General features: G+C 49.7%; 1 protein-coding gene across 8 annotated transcripts in view; it reads right to left on the bottom strand.

The window, feature by feature from the left end:
• PRKAG2 (protein kinase AMP-activated non-catalytic subunit gamma 2) overlaps window positions 1-18,216 on the bottom strand; it is a 268,736-nt gene that overhangs the window by 190,115 nt on the left and 60,405 nt on the right. For all 8 annotated transcript variants that reach the window (XM_041753787.1, XM_041753785.1, XM_041753786.1 and 5 more), the window contains one exon: window positions 594-665. In XM_041753787.1, the coding sequence (XP_041609721.1) occupies window positions 594-665 (72 nt within the window). The remainder of the gene's footprint in view (window positions 1-593; window positions 666-18,216) is intronic.

Genomic DNA, 18,216 nt, shown 5'->3' with positions numbered 1-18,216 from the left:
CTGGGTGGCCATGGCTGAACCCAGATGGAGGAGAGAAGGGAGCAAAGCCCAAGAGGCTCTCAAATTAGACACCCGCAGGTACAAGGGGCATGGCCAAGTGAGGGGTGCACCAGTTGGTAAGCAGGTGGGAGTGCAAGTGGGAGCACAAGTGGGAGCACAGAGGGATGAGGGGAGAACACAAGCAGATGAGCAGGTGGGAGTATAGGCAGATGGGCAGGTGGGAGCACAGGTGGATGGGCAGGTGGGAGTACGAGAGGATAAGGTGGGAGCACAGGAGGATGAAGTGGGAGCACAGGAGGATGAGGGGAGAACACAGGTAGATGAGGGGAGAACACAGGTGGATGAGCAGGTGGGAGCACAGGAGGATGAGGTGGGAACACAGGAGGATGAGGGGAGAACACAGGGTGAGGGGGGAGCATAGGTAGATGGGCAGGAGGGAGCACAGGAGGATAAGGGGAGAACACAGGTGGATGAGCAAGTGGGAGCACAAGAGGATGAGGTGGGTAGACATTTGTCCTGGGTTCTCACCGAGGGAACCTTGCTCAATGGCACCTCAGGTGAGCTGTGAGAAGCTATGAGAAAGGCGGCCCTACCTTACGGGAAGAATGCTTTTCTGAGCTCTCCAGGTCTCCATCCAGGAGTGGCATGGCAAAGGAACTCAGGTCCTAGGATGAAAAGAGAGCACATGGTCAACGGAGCAGCCCTCAGGTGCCCATCCAGCCTCATCCAGGGACAGCACTGGCTCCATGCACATACCACACCCCCATCTTGAGTCCCCCATAAACCTCGGCCACCAGGGAGAGGTGTGGATGCAAGGGGAGTAAAAGGAGGGGTGACAACATGCTGGCTTCCTCAAAGACCCTGACCACGCTCACATTCCCTTTCAGAACTTGAGGCGACTGCCCCTCATCACCCTGGGGAAGGAGCAAGGAGAAGAAGTGGGACTGGAGGCAGGAGGGAAGGCGCCCCAGCAGGAGAGCAGGAGTGGAGGGCAAGCCTTCACAGCACCCTGGGAGAGCTGGTGGGCAGGACTTCATCTCGTGGCACAGAATATGGGTCCCTGGAGGAAGCAGTCCAAGTAGCATATCTTCCTGGTGAGAGGATGATGGGGGCCTCATGGGGAGGAGTGCCTGGCTGGTGGCTGGTATGGAATGGTCAGTGGAGCTGTGTGACACAGGGGCCTCAGCTCTGCTCCTCCTTCCCCCTGGTCTCACCTGGTGACCCCCTCCACACCCCAGAGAGGAGTCCCACCAGGGTAGACTGGGAAGTCTACCAGGGGAACTTGCCTGAGTCCTTAACCTTTCTTCTTTTCCTTTTTTATTGTGGTAAAATACCCATAACATAAAACTTAACCATTTTAGCCATTTTAAGTACAGTTTAGTGGTGTCAGGTACACTCACACCGTGCCACCATCACCGTCTGCCTCCAGAACTTTTTCACTTTACAAAACAGAAACTCTGTCCCATGAGACAACCCCCCACCCCTTCCCCCAGAGCCTGACACCCATCATCCTGCCTTCTATCTCTACAGATATGACAAGGTCAGGACTTTGTCTGAGTGGAACCACAGGGTGTTTGCCTTTTTTGTGACTGGAATATTTTTACTTAAGCATTAATGTCAATGTTCCTCCACATTGTGGCCTATGTCAGACTTTCTTTCCTTTTACAAGTGAATAATACTCCGTTGTATGGATGTACCACAATTTGCTTACCCATTCAACCATCAGGCGACACCTGGGTTGCTTCTACCTTTCAGCTGTTGTGAATAACGCTGCCGTCTGTGAACAAGTGTTGTGTCTTCCCGCAACTGCCCAAATGCACAGACTGAAGCTGTAACTGCCAGAACCTCAGAATGTGACTGTATTTGGAGATAGGGTCTTGAAAGTGGCAATTAAGTTAAAATAAGGTCATATGGGTGGGCCCTGATCCCAGTGTGGCTATTGGCCTTGTAAGAAGAGATTAGGACACAGACACAAATGAAAGGCCATGTGGAGACACAGACAGAAGATGGCCATCGACGAGGCAGGGAGAGTCTCAGAAGACAACAACCCTGCCGACCCCTTGATTTTGGACTTCCAGCCTCCAGAACTGTGAGAAAAAAGAAAGCCACCCAGTCCTGGCATACTCTGTTATGGCAGCCCGAACGGCGTATTCTATTGAATACAATAGATATATAAATACCTCATTGAGATCCTACTTGCAGTTCTTTTGGGTAAACACCCAGAAGTGGGGTTGCTGGATCACACAGTAATTCAATTTTAATATTTCTGAGGAACCGCCAGCCTGTTCTCCATAGCAGGGGCCCCACTTTGCATCCCCACCAACAGTGAATGAGCATTCTGATTTCTCCACAACCTCACCAACCCTTGCTGCTGTCTGGATTTAGTTTTGTTTTTATATTAACCATCTTAACAGGTGTCGGGTGATGTCTCATTGTGGTTTGGATCTGAATTTCCCTAATGCTTGGTCATGTTGAGCATCTGTTCAGGTGCTTTTGGCAACTGGTGTATCTTCTTCGGAAAATTGTTCAAGAAGTCCTTTGACGATTTTTCAACTGCGCTGTTTGCTGTCGATATTGTAGGTGTTCTTTCTATATTCTGGACACTAACCTTCTATCAGATGTATGATTTGCAAATATTTTCTCCCATTCTGTAGGTTGCCTTTCATTCTATTGATGGTGTCCTTTGATGCACAGAAGCTATTAATTTTGAGGTGATCTATTTCTACTTTGTTGCAGGTGCTTTTGGTGTCATAATCAAGGCTTCATTGCCAAATCCAATGTCATGAAGCTCTTCCCTCATGCTGTCTTCTAAGACTTTCTAGTTTCTGCTCTTATATGTAGGTCTGTGACCTGTTCTGAGTTTTTCTCTGTGGTATAAAATTAGGGCCCAACTTCATTCTTCCACATGCTGATCTTCAATGTTCCCAACACCATGCACTGAAAAGATTGTCTTTTCCCATTGAATGGTCTTGGCACTCTTGTCACAAAATCATCTCGCCACATTATGTGAGTTTATTTGGGGGCGGTCTATATGTCTGTCTTCATGCCAGCACCATTGTTTTAATTACTATATCTTTGTAATAAGTTTTGAAATCAGGGACCATGAAACATCTTACTTTGTTCTTTTTTTCCCAAAAAAATTTGTTTTGGCTACTCAGGATTCCTGGTATTTGCATACAATCCATTTAAAACAGATTTTTCTATCCAAAAAAAAAGAAGAAAAAAAAAAAGAAAAAGATGCCATTGAGATTTTTGACAAGGATTGTGCTGAATCTGTAGATGACTTTGGATAGTATTGACATCTTGACAATATTGAATCTACTAATCCACACACACGAGATATCTCTCCTCTTATTTGTGTCTTCTGTAATTTCAATCAACAATGTTTTATAGCTCCCTGTGTACCCATGCTTTCCTGTAACCCATTCTGTCACCCACCCTCAACCCCTCTGCTGCTAGGATCCAGGTCCCTCTTCCCTCGGCTCTCTCAAGCTGCCTAATTGTTCTCCCAAGACTTTCAGACTCGTCACTTTCAGGCCATCTCCAAACCTCTGCTTGAAGGGTAATCCCTAAAAGTGTGGGTCTTCTTCTATTACATCGGCCCCTCCCCTAATGCCCTGAGGACCTGGCAATGGCTTCCATACCTGGCCAACTGGAACACGCTGGTGAGATTCCAGACTTGGCCTCCTCTCATGTTTATGTCAGTGGTCTCTGACCCGGTTGCACCTGGGGAGCTTAGGCCCCAGCACAGAAGGGAGTTGATAAGTCCACTGTGAGGTATGGGCATCTCCATCATTCTGCTGATGGCCCAGGTGGAGAGCCAATGGCTACCTATTGGGTGACTGTTGGGAGGAGCTATAGCCAGGAGCTTTCCACCAGGCCCCATGGAGACCTCTGCAGTCTTATTTCTGATGTGCTTTGCACCCCCGGTGGGTGCTGTGGTTCTCGTGAACACGGTTGTGTCTTTGGACACAGGACACCATCTCCAGTCCTCACACACCTCAGTTCAAGGCCTGCTCTTTGGCAACCGTCCACCCCTCCCTGGAGAACAGACCCTGCTTTCCTTTAGCCCCCTCCAGGACACAGCCTGGCCCAAGGCCATGCATGAATGGCCAGTGCTGGCTGCCAATCCTTCAGATGCTCCAAGCTCTTTGCCCTCCTGGGCTCTGCTGCATTTCCCCCAACCAGCAATCCTGGTTCACAGGTGAACTTCTCTGTGCCTGGCAAAGCCCAATTCACACACTATCTCTGGCAGGGACCCACCCTCAGGCAGAATTCATTATTCTCTTATCTTTAGACGAAGCTTTATCACACAACTGAAGATGGACCTTTATTAAACAACTGTAGACGGACTTATCGTGCCCTATTATGATCCTTTATCAGTCTGTTTCTCTAACTAGACTTTGAATTCATCAGGGGCGAGGGAGACCTATTTCTCTTACTGTTGTCTGCCTGCATTTGCCTGGCATGCAGCAGGCACGCAAAGCGTTCGAATCGGCACCCCTTCCCCTGGCCAGCCAGTGCGGGGGGCCGTACAGGCTGTGCCAATGGGGCCCACATGGCTGCAGTTCACCAGGAAGTGAGGAGGAACCAGGTGTGGGTGCTTATCTCCTATTTTAATGAGTACACTCTTCTCTGGTTTCAAATAACCATTACCCTCGAACATTGGTGCAGTACAACAGTTTCCACACGTGACAGCCTTTTCACAAATACTCATTTGTTCCTCACAGAACCATCATGCTCTAGCAACCAAGGCCTCCAGCGGTGAAATGACTCAGGTTAGACAGCCTTGAAAGAGGAAAGATGGGGATGCTGGTCCAGCTCCTATCGCAGGAGGCCTGGAGCCCCGGGGTGACCATGAAGAGGGGCTGCAGCCAGTCCCCTGCAGCTCCTTCTGACCAGTGCGAGCTCATGAAAGCACCAAGCCATCCAACTACGGCTGTGGGCCTGCCTCCCAGCACTGCATGCCTGCTTGGTCGAGCATCCCTACAGGGAAGTCCCCTGGCATGAGTGGCGGGGCTTTGCTGGAAGGCTTCTCCACCCCACATTCCAGGATTCTAATCTTGGCTCTCATCTCTCAGAGCTCACCAAGAAAGAGTGCACACCTTGGAGGCCAGGTATGGGGAAATTTCTAATGGCAGCTATGGCCACAAGGCTATTAGCTGGTGGAATAATTGAGACCTGGCCTCCTAGCTCATTCCAGAAGACCAAGGCTCCTGGAGCCTGGCCTGTTCATGTGATTTCTAAATATTAAACTCTCAGCAGAGCTCCGTGCTTTCCTCACTGATTTATCTTCTCCCTGCCACCCCTGAAACCTCCTTTTCTGGTCTGCCAGCCAGGCCAGTCCTGGCGCTGGGTGGGCATTTTGCTGGCCAATGTTGAGGCGCTAAGAGACATTTAAGACCTGGTTGCTGCCAAGAGACTCTGGGATTGTCATCAGCTGCACATACTCTATTTTAGACCTTGACCATGTGCTCTGGAGATGTATATCAGAATCTTTGGGGAAAGTTAATTTTCAGGATATGGGCCGCTAAAGTCACCTGTCAGGAAAGCATAAGGATAAGAGAGAAAAGCCCTAAGAAAATTCCTGAGATGTGAGTGGACCTTACAAGTAGCCCATTTAACAACCCTTCCATCCCTAACCCTCTTCAGAAATTCAGGCAAAAGCCAACATCCTACCACAAAAAAGATATCAGCAACAGAGCTGTCATTAATCTGCCATTAATGTGCCTTATTAAATCTTCCCCTGGTCCTTGAAGCAGCCCATACCAGTATGGTGGACAAGCAGAACCATGCCAATCTAGAACCAAAGCTGCTGAGAGTCAGAGAGGCTAAACCACTTGGCCAAGCTGGACAACCAGACAGCAGCAAGCAGGCCAGGACCACCTACTCCCAGCTCAGACCTCTTTCTGTTAAGTCCCACCACCTCCTTGGGATGGCTCAGCTCCATTAACCAAAACCACACTTGGTATCAGAGGCTGTGAAGATGTAGAGCTCTTCCTTGCAAAATGGGTATCGTGGGTACAGTACACCCTCAGGGGGAAGACAAGGATGCGTGAGGATTTGTGCAGTTCAGTGATTCATTCCCCGAAACAGCTTACAATGCTTTCTCTTTGAGGCCTACTCCAAATGAAAAGTAATTTTCCTGATAGCAGAACCACCCCCACCAAATGCCACCACTCCCCATTGTGGCAGGTTTACAGTCTGTGTGGTTTGGGGTCTTATTTGCAGCTCTCCCACTCCTCTGGCAGTTATCCCAAACTGATCTGTGAACTCCTGAAGGACGGAGGCTGTCTTACTCATGGTTTAGCTTTGAGAGAAGGTGTGAGGTAAGTGGTTATTGATCAGATGCGGTCTGGCCCTTCAGTATTCCTGATCTGATGCTTCATCTTACAAAACTCCTTTGTTGATGCAGCTGGGACGCCCCGGGGCAGAAGCCTGACAAAAGCACAAATACAGGACAAACAGAAAGGCTGCCAATGTCAGGGGCCCATAGCCTGCACCTGAGGGCCGACTAAGGGTTTTAGATATCAGGGTCATGATAGAACATTCCAGTGCAGTTACCAGCAGGCTGATTCCTACTGCGGAAGGAACACATCTGGGATGGTTTTCATTCTCCGCTCCTGCGGAGCAGACCTGAGTACACAGAGCAGCATTGACACTGGGAGCCACCCCGGGCTTGGGGACAGCTGATGGTGGGCGCCGTCAGGGGAACAGCTGGGTCCTGCATCCCTCCATACTCGAGAACACCACCTGAGCAGGAGTAAGGAGCCAGGAGGCTGACTTCCAGCCTCAACTCTGTTGTTCACTGTCGGGAATGGGCAGTTGCAGGGAGAGGGGGCGGCAGGGGCGGTCTCAGGTATGTTGAGTTCACTTTTTCATCTGTCAAGTGAGAGGGTATAACTAGAAGATTCCAGAAGAGGCCTCTGAGCTCCCAGTCTTGGTGTTTATCACTGAACTAAACATCATCCTGGGATCCTGGGAATGCTTTATTTTATTTTTTTAAGAATTTATTTATCCATGAGAGACACAGAGAGAGAGGCAGAGACACAGAGGGAGAAGCAGGCTCCCCAAGGGAAGCACAATGCAGGGCTCAATCCCAGGACCCCAGGATCACACCCTGAGCTGAAGGCAGATGCTCAACCACTGAGCCACCCAGGTGTTCCCCTGGGAGCACTTTGGAGCAGGACTGCTAGCTTGAAAATAAACTGCAGCTTCTCACTGTCTATGATTAGTCATAAAAATAATTTTTTTCTACTCTCAGACTGCCAAATCATCTCCACTGCTTTCAAAGCTCAGTGTTTGGGGGCAGAGTCTCCCCGATGTGGGCTGCTCCGGTTAGAGGGCTGGGGGCATGTCCTGTGCTCCCTTATAGGTACCTCAGCCATGAGTTGGTTAAGACCCAGCTGCACTTCTTTCTATCCTGACGAACCTCTTCACCTGCTTCCTAAGAGCTGACCTCTGGTTACTCAGTGGGTTTCTAAGGTCCTCCCAATTTCAAGCACCTGGGTAATGGGCACAAATGCCAGGTGCATCCTCATGATGCTCAGTACGCTTCCTGGAAAGCTATGACTACGCGTCCTCAAAATCAGCAGGAGACAGTTGCTTGGGTCCCACACAGGACACCCCTGCCCCGCTGGTCTCCCCGGCTGTCCCTGTCCCCATCACTCCATGGGACAGCCTCGTCAGGAGCCTGAGGTCCTGTGGCTTGAGGTCCATCCCTCGCAGTGAGGCCTTGGCAAGAAGCTCAGGCGGAAGGCACAAGTAAGGTGTCTCCAGATGGACCGGGTTTGCGCAATCCCTCAAAACCGCCCAACAGGCAGTTCTTGGTACCAAGGTGGGGGGTGGTGGCCAGAACCATGGTCAATTGGAGCCTTTGAAAAACATTTGCATTATATAACTGCTCTCAGAAAAATAAGGAACAAACCCTGAATTGCTGGAACTCGGCAAAAGGGGCGGGACGGGGGCCAAATTAGGGAAAGCCTAAACTTAACTCTCGGAGAAGGTCCAGAGTTCTTTATTTTCCACAGAGGACTCGTGGTTTCTGACTGCAGTCTGAGAGACTTCCTGATGTAGAAGAGAAAAGTAAACCACTATTTCTCACTCCTGCTGCCACCCTGCCAGCCCCGTGCCCCCCACCTGAGGGTCCCGACTGAGGCACACAGCCGGCTTGAGCTACCCCACTGACCACCCTGGGCCTCTGTGCCAAGGAAAGTACTTCAGCTGTGGCTCTGGGCTGGCCCTTCTCCAAAGGAAGGAGCCCTGGGCCCTGGACAAGGTCAAAGTATGGCGCCTGGCCCTGCCCCAGCGCTAAGGACGTACCTCGTCCTGCTGCTCTTCCCACTCCCCACCCCCCCACAACCTCCCACAGTGGCTTCCCTAGCTCGACATCAGCAGCACACAGCAAAGCCTTCTCTCACAGCACCCTCACACTGAGGTGGCCAAGAAGCCTCCGCTCGCCCTCAGCTGTCGTGTGCAGAGGATTGTTTTCACCTCCAGGAGCTGTGGGTGTTCCATCTGTAAAGTGAGGCTGGATGGCAGGTACCGTGCAGTGTGGGGTTTGTGAGGGCCATTGGCCAAGGACATATCTGGTTTCAGCAGTCACGACTGGAGGACACGGGACATCACCAGAACACGGTCCCAAGTCCCAGGTCAACTGTCACAACCTGGGAAGCCCGGGTGGTCTGTTATGCCCCACTCAACCTAGGCCTGAAATCAATTTGCAAACGTTCTGTAAAGATACCAGCTGCAGAGATACCTGGGTGGCTCAACTGCTGAGCGTCTGCCTTTGGCTCAGGTCATGATCCCAGGGTCCTGGGATTGAGTCCTGCATCGGGCTCCCTGCAGGGAGCCTTTGTCTCCCTTTGCCTGTGTCTCTGCCTCTCTCTCTGTGTTTCTCATGAATAAATAAATAAAATCTTAAATTAAAAAAAAATAAGACAAGGTACCAGGGTGGCTCAATCGGTTAAGCATCTGTTAAGGTTCTGGGATCAAGCCCTGCGTTGGGTTCCCTGCTCAATGGGGAGCCTGCCTCCTCCTCTCTTATTTAAATAAATAAACAAACAAACAAACAAATAAATAAATAATAAATAAGACACTAGCTGCTCCTCCTTATAATTAGAAAGCCACCTTGACCCCATCCTCATGCTGAAAGACAGGGTGATTGATAACTTGTGTGAGCAGTTCTAAAGAGGGATAACCAAGGGCCAGCTGCTCTTGCTCTCTTCTTGTCAAAAGGTAGCTGGGCGTCGCCCTGCTTTAAGGTAGGCAGCCTTTGCTTGACTAGTATGAAGGTCCCCACGGACTCCTGGCCTTACAGCTGAGGACTGTGCAGAGGGGACGGTGGCTCCAATGCAGCCTCCAGGGACCTGTGTTCTGGAAGGCCTGAAGACCCCCAATCTGCATGCCCAGGGGCCCTTCCCCATCCCCTGCTTGCTCAGGTCCCAGAGCAACCCCTTAAAGGTACACACATTGCAGGCCAGGTTGAATCTGGCCTCTGCAAACTTCTGTCGAGGATTAGAATCTAGAATCAACCCTGTTTGCTGTCTTCTCCCAACCCAGGAGGGAGGAGGCAGGCAAGGGCTGGGAAGGCCCCGGAGATGGTGAGGGGCAAGGCTCAGGTCTGGGGCAACCACCTCCCCTGGGCTACCAACAGGTGTGACCCGGATAGCAGGTTGCTTCCTCAGTCCAGAACAATCCACATCTCCACAGGTGGTATCTCTGGCCCAAGCCAGGGGATGAGAGGGGGGAGATGTCACAGAAGGGGGAGCTGTGGGCTCTGCCAACCAAGTGCCATCACAGAATCCGTGACGGCTTGTCTCACTTTGGCCAGGCCATAGCTCCAATGACTCAGCCAAGCACCAATCCAGATGCTGCTGTGAAGGTCCCTGGAGATAAGCATCTATGGTCACTGACTTTACATAAAGGAGATGATTCTCCCTAAAGTGAGTGGGTTTCACCCAATCAAATGAAGGCCTTGGAGGAAAAAGAGGGTTTCAAAAGAAGAAGGAATCCTGCCCCAAGACCTCGGCATCAGGTCCTGCCTACGCCTCTACCTGCCCACCTACCCCGGGGATTTAGGGCTTGGCAGCCCCCCACACACAGTAGCTAAGTCCTCAAAACAAACCCCTTCATGTGTGGATATATAGAATATTATATATGTTTCTATATTAGTTATATATTATGTACACTTATTGTATTAACTTGTAATAATCCATATTAAGGATACACAACATACATACATATATTAAGGACATATAATAAACATATTATTATGAAACATTAGTTAATAACATGTAATGTTAATGTCAATATGTGTATACAGAGAATATGTATTGGACACATATCTCTCTTCCTTCTTGTTTCCCTGGAGAGTCATTGAGGGGGGCCAGCCCTAGATAAGGATCCAGGCAGCAGGGGCAGCTATGGAGAGACTCTTGGCCACCCCCAGGAAGGAGACTGGGGCCCAGGGAGGGGGTCTCTGTACACACAGCTGAGCCTTAACTTTGCCAAGGGATACCAGAAATCCCCAAAGGAAGTCCAGGATCCTGGACGAGAGGATGAAGACAGATAGGAAAGGTTTTCCATCCCAGCAGAGTTGAGTGAAAAACAGGAAGCAACCCCGATAGGCCCATTCTGACTGTCCAGGAAGAACCTGTGCCACACACACGAAGAGCAGCAGATTTAGGAAAGCCCCACAGTCATCCCCTCAGGCATCACCTGTGACATGAACACAGTCACTCTTCTTAGGCCACTGGCCGGCTGAGTGTCATGAAAATGCCCGCCAGGCACCTGCTCACGCTGTATTTTGTCTACGGGCCCCTGTCCCTCAGATACCAGCAGTCGGTTGACAGCGAGGACCTTGTCTGGGTCACTTGAGCGACTCATTCCTCCACAGTGCCAGGCACACAGCAGGACTCAAATGAGAATTTGTCTTTCCCTGAAACAAAACCAATACTGGCAAAGGTGCTAATACGCTGGCTCGTTTGTACTGAGGTACTGGGGAACTATGACGGCTCAGAGTATGGTCAACACCAAGGTCTTATGATAAGGCAATGACCTCCCAGGGCATATCTTGGATTGCTCGGGCCTCCTAGGGGTGAGTACAGATTGAAACTGTGAGCCATCTGGGAGAGGATGGATAGCCCTTCATTTCTAGGGCTGTTTTCAGCTCTGACATTTTACTCTTTTGCTAAGACAAATCTTGAGATGAGGTTTGAAAAGACCAAATCTGGGTTTCTGAAGAGGGTTTAATTATGCACAAGTAAATGCCACACCACTGACCAACACTGTGGCATTGAACCCTCTGTGGGTGCCCTGCACTGCCTGGCCAGCTGGGTGACTCTAGTCACGGGGGCGCCCACCCTTTTGTGCTCCCTTCACGAGGAAAAACAACAACGAGGGAAAGTGGAGGTGCTGCTGGGTCCCTGTCCCACAGACCCAAAGGGCCCTGTGTCAGACTCGAGACCTACCCCCTCCTGGCCTAGCACCCTGCAGGCAGTGCTGGCACTACAGGGAAAACCAGATGGTTTGGGTCTGTGCTGGAAGGCAAACTGCAGGAGGGACACCGCAAATTAGAGCCAAACTGGGCACGCAGGGAACATTTTTATAAGGTCACAGAGCTGCTGGCTGGTCCTGAGACACACCCTCCTGTCTACAGGAGGGTCTTGTGCAAGCGTCAGGCTCAGAGACCTCATTTCTGTTCCCAACCACGTCCCCAGCGAGGCTCTGGGGCTTGGCCCAGCGGCTGAGCCGATATCCACAAAGGTTGCCAGCTCAGAAATTCCAGAATATCAAACATCCATATTTATAACACCATGTATCAAAAGCTCCTTCCTACTTTCCGCAGATGCCCAAGGATGCCTCCTCCACGCCTACTGGCTGTGCCACCCACCTGCTCTGGGCCAGCATGGTACAAGGTGTTCAGAGCAAGCAGCAAACACCAAGGACGTAAAAGGAATTCAAAGGCCTCCCTGCACTAAAGCATAATAAAGAAAGGTGCTTTTATTTGTTTATCCCTGGGTGAACTGGCTGCTCCAGAAGCACCTGGCCACAGTTTTCAAACGAAGAGTCCAAACCCACCAGCAGATCATAACATCAACTTAGTGGATTATACACAACCATCAAAATATGAATGAATAAACCTAAACAAAATAAGGATGCCTTGCATTGTTTCATAAAAGTTTTGATCACACAAACGGACATAGAATAAAACGTGCGTCTTACTGCACCATGGACAAGAGGACCTGCACAGTTGTGCCCTGGATAATCTTTGAAGCAGTGCAGTTAAATTTCAGAGGGGCTGACCCCCTGTCCCTCCAGATGTCAGGAGAGTGGGGAACCATGAACACCATCTATTTCCCTCTGTCCTGGCTGGAGCCTTCTGACCTCTTCTAGTATTTTGCGCTCGGATATATGCATGGAGTAAACAGACGGAGAGAGAACCACATATCTTTACTGTCGCGGGAGGAGGGTGATTTCTTCCCTGCTTCCCTTTCCTCCAACCCCACCTGTGTGCCTGCCCTGGCCCTGTGATTGGCAGGCACTGCTGCTCTGACCCAGCATGGGCAGCTTGGCTTCTGGCAACCCCAGCGGTCCTGACCACCAGTGGACCCAGAAGAGCAATTATGCCCTTGGGGTCTCAGTGGGTGGTTACCCCAGGTATCTGTCAGCACCTGTACCTACCTGGGCCAGATCTGCTGCAGAGCCCCTGCTCTACTGACACCTAAACCCAGGGAAATGATGCAGTCATAGCATATTACAGTTGGAAAAGCTCAGAAATCTTCAAGTCGATGGATCCCCTTCTAGCCCAGGTGGGGTGTCCAGAGAGATCTGATGGAGCTGCTCAAAGCCACGTGGCACAATCATGAACCACATCCTAGTATTGTGACTTCCAGCCACATTATCATTCTGTCACACTCTGCTCTTTTTAGCTGATTTTGACTTTCTAGCTTATGTTTCTATTACATAAGAGGACAGCAAGACCATCTTAGAGTCGCCGTGCAGCATAAGCCCCCAGAGTGGGCCCGTAGTAAATGTCAGTCGTCACCAGCCTAGGAGGCCATCCTCCAGGGGAAGTGTGTTGGCATTTTCACATCTTTCTTCCAGCGACCAACCCGCTGGTTCCAAAACGCCCTTCTCTGTCATTCTTGGGCTCTGTGTGAATTTGTTACTTCCTGGAATCCTCCACATCCGTGTCACGGCCATCGGGCTGGGCAGCTGCACCAAGGACTTACCGGAACCACAGAAACCTCCATGTCCTGCTGATTGAAGGCTGGTGGGTGCTCTGCACAAAGGGGCTCTGGGCGCTGCCCACCTGAGCCTGGCGCAGGGGGTGAGTGGAGCTCGGAGGGCCAGGGGACGGCATCTCAACACTTCCCTTTCCATCCAGGGCAGGGCCTGCCGAGGCCACATCAGGCTCACACCGCGCTGCTCCACACAGGAAAGGACCAGAATTCTCAGGCAGAACGAGATGCAGAGCTCGTGACATCAGAGGGTCCCAGGGACCCCATCCTGGGCCCGAGTTGTCCCCAGGGTAAGTTAATAACACCCAAAATGACCACATGACTAGCTCTTTTTACAATTTACGTTCTGGTCCTGTTTACTTAGTTCCTGTTGTTAAAAAAGCAGCTGAACTGGGTCTATGCCCCCTTCCATGATAGACCTGGGTACAAACTTCTGCCCCGACCCAGTGTGTCAACTGGAACCTCACCTCCTGTGTCTCGTCCTCAGTCCCCCATTTGAGATAGAGGGTGTTCAGGCTCAAACCCTAAAGATCCCCTAAGCACCCCCCAAACCCCCCAATTCTGTTCTGGGCCATCCCTATTCCCAGCCCTGTGACGAGAGCACGCCTTTCCACATACCTGGGCTGTACGTCCCCACCTGGCATGGGGTCTGGCCCCAGACACCAGTAAGTCAGAGCCACCATGGGGTGGCAGAAGGGGAAACAGGCATTTTTAGGGCCCGTTGCTCTGACACTGTAACAGTAGATAGTGGAGTAAACAGACTGTCGTGGGAGGTGGGTCAACTATGGGCTTTGGTTAATGACAATAATAATGTATTAATAAAAGCTCATCAATTGTAACAAACATACCTCATAGTGCAAGCTGTTAATAAGGGATACTGGCAAGGAGAGGAAGGCGGTGTGTGAGAACTCTCTGTACTTTCCGTACAATTGTTCTATAAATCTAGAACTGCTCAAAAAAGCTCTACTAATGAGAAAAAAAAAAAAGCATAGCAACAAGTGGCTAGGGCTGGCTTCAGTACCACAGGCCAACCAATCACCCATCACTCCAGGGTCGGCATCCATCCTCTGTTGTTAGCATCAGGAGACAGAAGGAAGCCTGCGGTCTAGCTAAGGGGGCCTGCCTGCAGCTCCTCTGAGAGACCCACACATCACTCCACCTGGGGACAGGAGCTGGAGCGTGCTCACTTCACCTGACATCCATGGCCCTCAGGGCTTCCAGAACTCAGGGGAGCAGGTGCATGCCCAGAGTCGGGGCCCTGAGCGGAGGGGATCTCGTCTAAAGCTCCTGGCAGAAAAGATACATGAGGAGATATAGTGACCAGCAGAAAAGATACATGAGGATACAGTGACCAGTGGGGTTAGGGAGCAAGAGCACTAGTAAGTTCTGAGAGCCCAGGTCCCCTCTGTCAGGTCAAGCTGGCCAACATCGGACCCAGTGGTGAGGCTCGGGCCTTCGTGCTCCAGATGGAAACAGGTGCCAGCCGGAGTCACCAGGCAGCCGCACAATGTGTGGAGTGGGTGGACAAATCCCAGCACCGGCCTGGAGACTGAGTGGACACAGAGAAACACATGGCCCCTGGTCAGGGACTCAAAGCCACAAAGCATGGTACTAACGAAGCCAAACGAGGAATTTGCTAAGTTTCTTGTTTGTTTTTTTGCTGCCAACAAACCCATTCCATTCTGGAGGGGCTCATTATATAAGTACAGGGGGGAAGAAAAATGCTGGACAGGAGGCCAAAGTCACCAGAGCAGCAGAAACTTCTAGATCAGCTGCTACCACTGCAGGGAGTCAGGTACAAAACACAGGGGTTGTTTGAGGCTCTGCATTTTCAAGGAAGGAAAAAAGCCTGCTTCTCACATCCTAAGAACTAGGTTAAAAGTCATCATATCCTACCTAGGAGGACCCGGTCACTGACATGTCCCTGTGCGTAGCACGTGTCCCCAGACCACCCTGTCTCCCTGTGCCCAGGATGGGGCTAGGAAGAAACATGTTCCTGAGCATGTCCTCCGCCTTTCTCATCCACTCCCTGCTGGAGTGCTTTGGGACCTTTACCTCTTGCTGAAAAAGCACAGAGGATGCTAGACTGGGTTCTGTGGGGATATTCCTAAAGCCAGAGAATCCCTTGGGATTGTCTGTCCCTTAACAAGGCCAGCCCCTTGTTTTCACTTGTGATCACCACCAGTGTGTCTGGGCAGCGTCTGGACCACATATTCTCTGCCCTTTATACATATGAGGCCCCGGGGGACACCTCCCTCTGTGTGCAAAGCACTGAGCTTTCCACTCCGGATCTTCGCGCCCAGAACTGAGTGGACTCTGACCTTCCAGGACCACCGTGGGGATGATCTGCAGGAGCAGCACATCCTTGGGGAGGTCCACAGAGAAGAAGGGGAAACCCCATAGGCAGAGAGGGAAACCAGAGCTTCCAGGGACGTTCCCTGCTGCCCTTCCTCCTGCGCACACGGCCCCACTTTTGTGGTTTCATGGACAGAATTGAAGAGCACACAGGCCAGCTTTCCCTGGCCTAGAGAATGAAATCACAACGAACAGGAGCCTTCCTGGCTGAAACCTTTAGGGTCGCCACATCCCTAGCCTGGTGCACTGAGTACACCCAGGACATGTGCCACCGGCCTACACACTGTCACCAGAACTTTGAATGTTATTGCATGCAAAGGATTTTTTTTATGCATTACCATTTTATTTTTGGCTCTACATTTGTTCAACAGTCACGGAATTTCTAGGCCAGGTTCAGGTAACAGAAGAGCCTTTATAATTAGTTTATATTGTCTAGATCCAAGGTATGCTGCAAACACAGTCTGGAGCAAAATGGGAAACAACATCTTTCAGAAGACAGGCTTAGAAATGCTAATCTAGTCAGTTGTTTCCGTTCTCTGGTTAGCAGGGCTGACTCATACCTGGCTGCTAGGCCACCGTGCCCAGCAACAGCCAGGAATACAGGGCATAGCCCACCGAAAACAAGACCAACCAACCCACCCTGTGTTACGGTACAGATTTCACAACTCAAATCGCCTAGACTCAAAGGTAAACCTACAAAAATTCTGTAAGATGTGTGTGCAGTCAAAACTGGGATCATTATAAGACCGCACCTATAAGAGCCTGTGTCACACTGAAGATGGGTTGAAAAAGACTATTTGCCATTAGGCCACAGAGGGCAGAGTTAATTCCATAGATATAGATCCGTGTTCAAGTAGATTCCTTTCTGCTTCTGGGACTTGGTTAATTTTTCCTGGTGATGACACTGAAAATTAAGTTTCCCTCAACAGTATCATCTTGTTCGTGATTTTCCACCTGGAGCTTTATGCTCTTGTCACAACACTTGTGCCTCCACCCGTCTCCTCCAGCCACTCTGGGGCTCACGCCAACTTTTGCTCAACTAACTAGAGCACAGCCATCTTTGGCGGACATGTGGCTCGGGTCCCACACACAAATGATTTTAAAGGTAGTTTTTAAGAAGCAAGAATTCCTTGAGAGTGACAGTCTATAATTCAGCATACTTTGATTGAATACAATTTTTTTTCAAGGTTGTTGTTTCATTTTAAAAAAATGAGTCCTTGGAGCTATCATCATCACACATCATACAGATAACCAGCTTACCCCCACCCCCACCCCCACCGCCCGGAGTTGTAAAATCACTTGATTTTCTTTTTCCTTTTCTTTTTTCTTTTCTTTTCTTTTTTTTGCATATTTTTTTTATTGGAGTTCGATTTGCCAACATATAGTATAACACCCAGTGCTCATCCCATCAAGTGCCCCCCTCAGTGCCCATCACCCAGTCACCCCATCCCCCTGCCCACCTCCCCTTCCACTACCCCTTGTTCATTTCCCACAGTCAGGAGTCTCTCATGTTCTGTCTTCCTTTCTGATATTTCCCACTCATTTTCTCTCCTTTCCCCTTTAATCCCTTTCACTATTTTTTTATATTCCCCGAATGAATGAAACCATATAATGTTTGTCCTTCTCTGATTGACTTACTTCACTCAGCATAATAACCTCCAGTTCCATCCACATTGAAGCAAATGGTGGGTATTTGTCATTTCTAATGGCTGAGTAATATTCCATTGTATACATAGACCACATCTTCTTTATCCATCATCTCTCGATGGACACCAAGGCTCCTTCCACATTTTGGCTATTGTGGACATTACTGCTATAAATATTGGGGTGCAGGTATCTCGACTTTTCACTGCATCTGTATCTTTAGGGTAAATCTCCAGCAATGCAATTGCTGGGTTGTAGGGTAGCTCTATTTTTAACTCCTTGAGGAACCTTTATACATTCAATGTAATTCCTATCAAAATACCATGGACTTTCTTCAGAGAGTTGGAACAAACAGTCTTAAGATTTGTGTGGAATCAGAAAAGACCCGAATAGCCAGGAGAATATTGAAAAAGAAAACCAGAGCTGGGGGTATCACAATGCCGGATTTCAAGTTGTACTACAAAGCTGTGATCATCAAGACAGTGTGGTACTGGCACAAAAACTGACACATAGATCAGTGGAACAGAATAGAGAGCCCAGAAATGCGCTCTCAACCGTATGGTCAACTAATATTCGACAAAGCAGGAAAGACTATCCACTGGATAAAGGACAGTCTCTTCAATAAATGATGCTGGGAAAATTGGACATCCACATGCAGAAGAATGAAATTAGACCACTCTCTTGCACCATACACAAAGATAAACTCAAAATGGATGAAAGATCTAAATGTGAGACAAGAATCCCTCAAAATCCTAGAGGAGAACACAGGCAACACTCTTTTTGAACTTGGCCACAGCAACTTCTTACAAGATACATCTATGAAGGCAAGGGAAACAAAAGCAAAAATAAATTATTGGGACTTAATCAAGATATAAAGCTTCTGTACAACAAAAGAAGCAGTCAACAAAAACTAAAAGACAGCCTAGAGAATGGGAAAAGATATTTGCAAATGACCTATCAGATAAAGGGCTAA

This window comes from Vulpes lagopus, chromosome 4, assembly GCF_018345385.1.
Source record: "Vulpes lagopus strain Blue_001 chromosome 4, ASM1834538v1, whole genome shotgun sequence".
Classification (NCBI taxonomy): domain Eukaryota; kingdom Metazoa; phylum Chordata; class Mammalia; order Carnivora; family Canidae; genus Vulpes; species Vulpes lagopus.
This window is presented reverse-complemented; position numbering and strand designations above follow the sequence as displayed.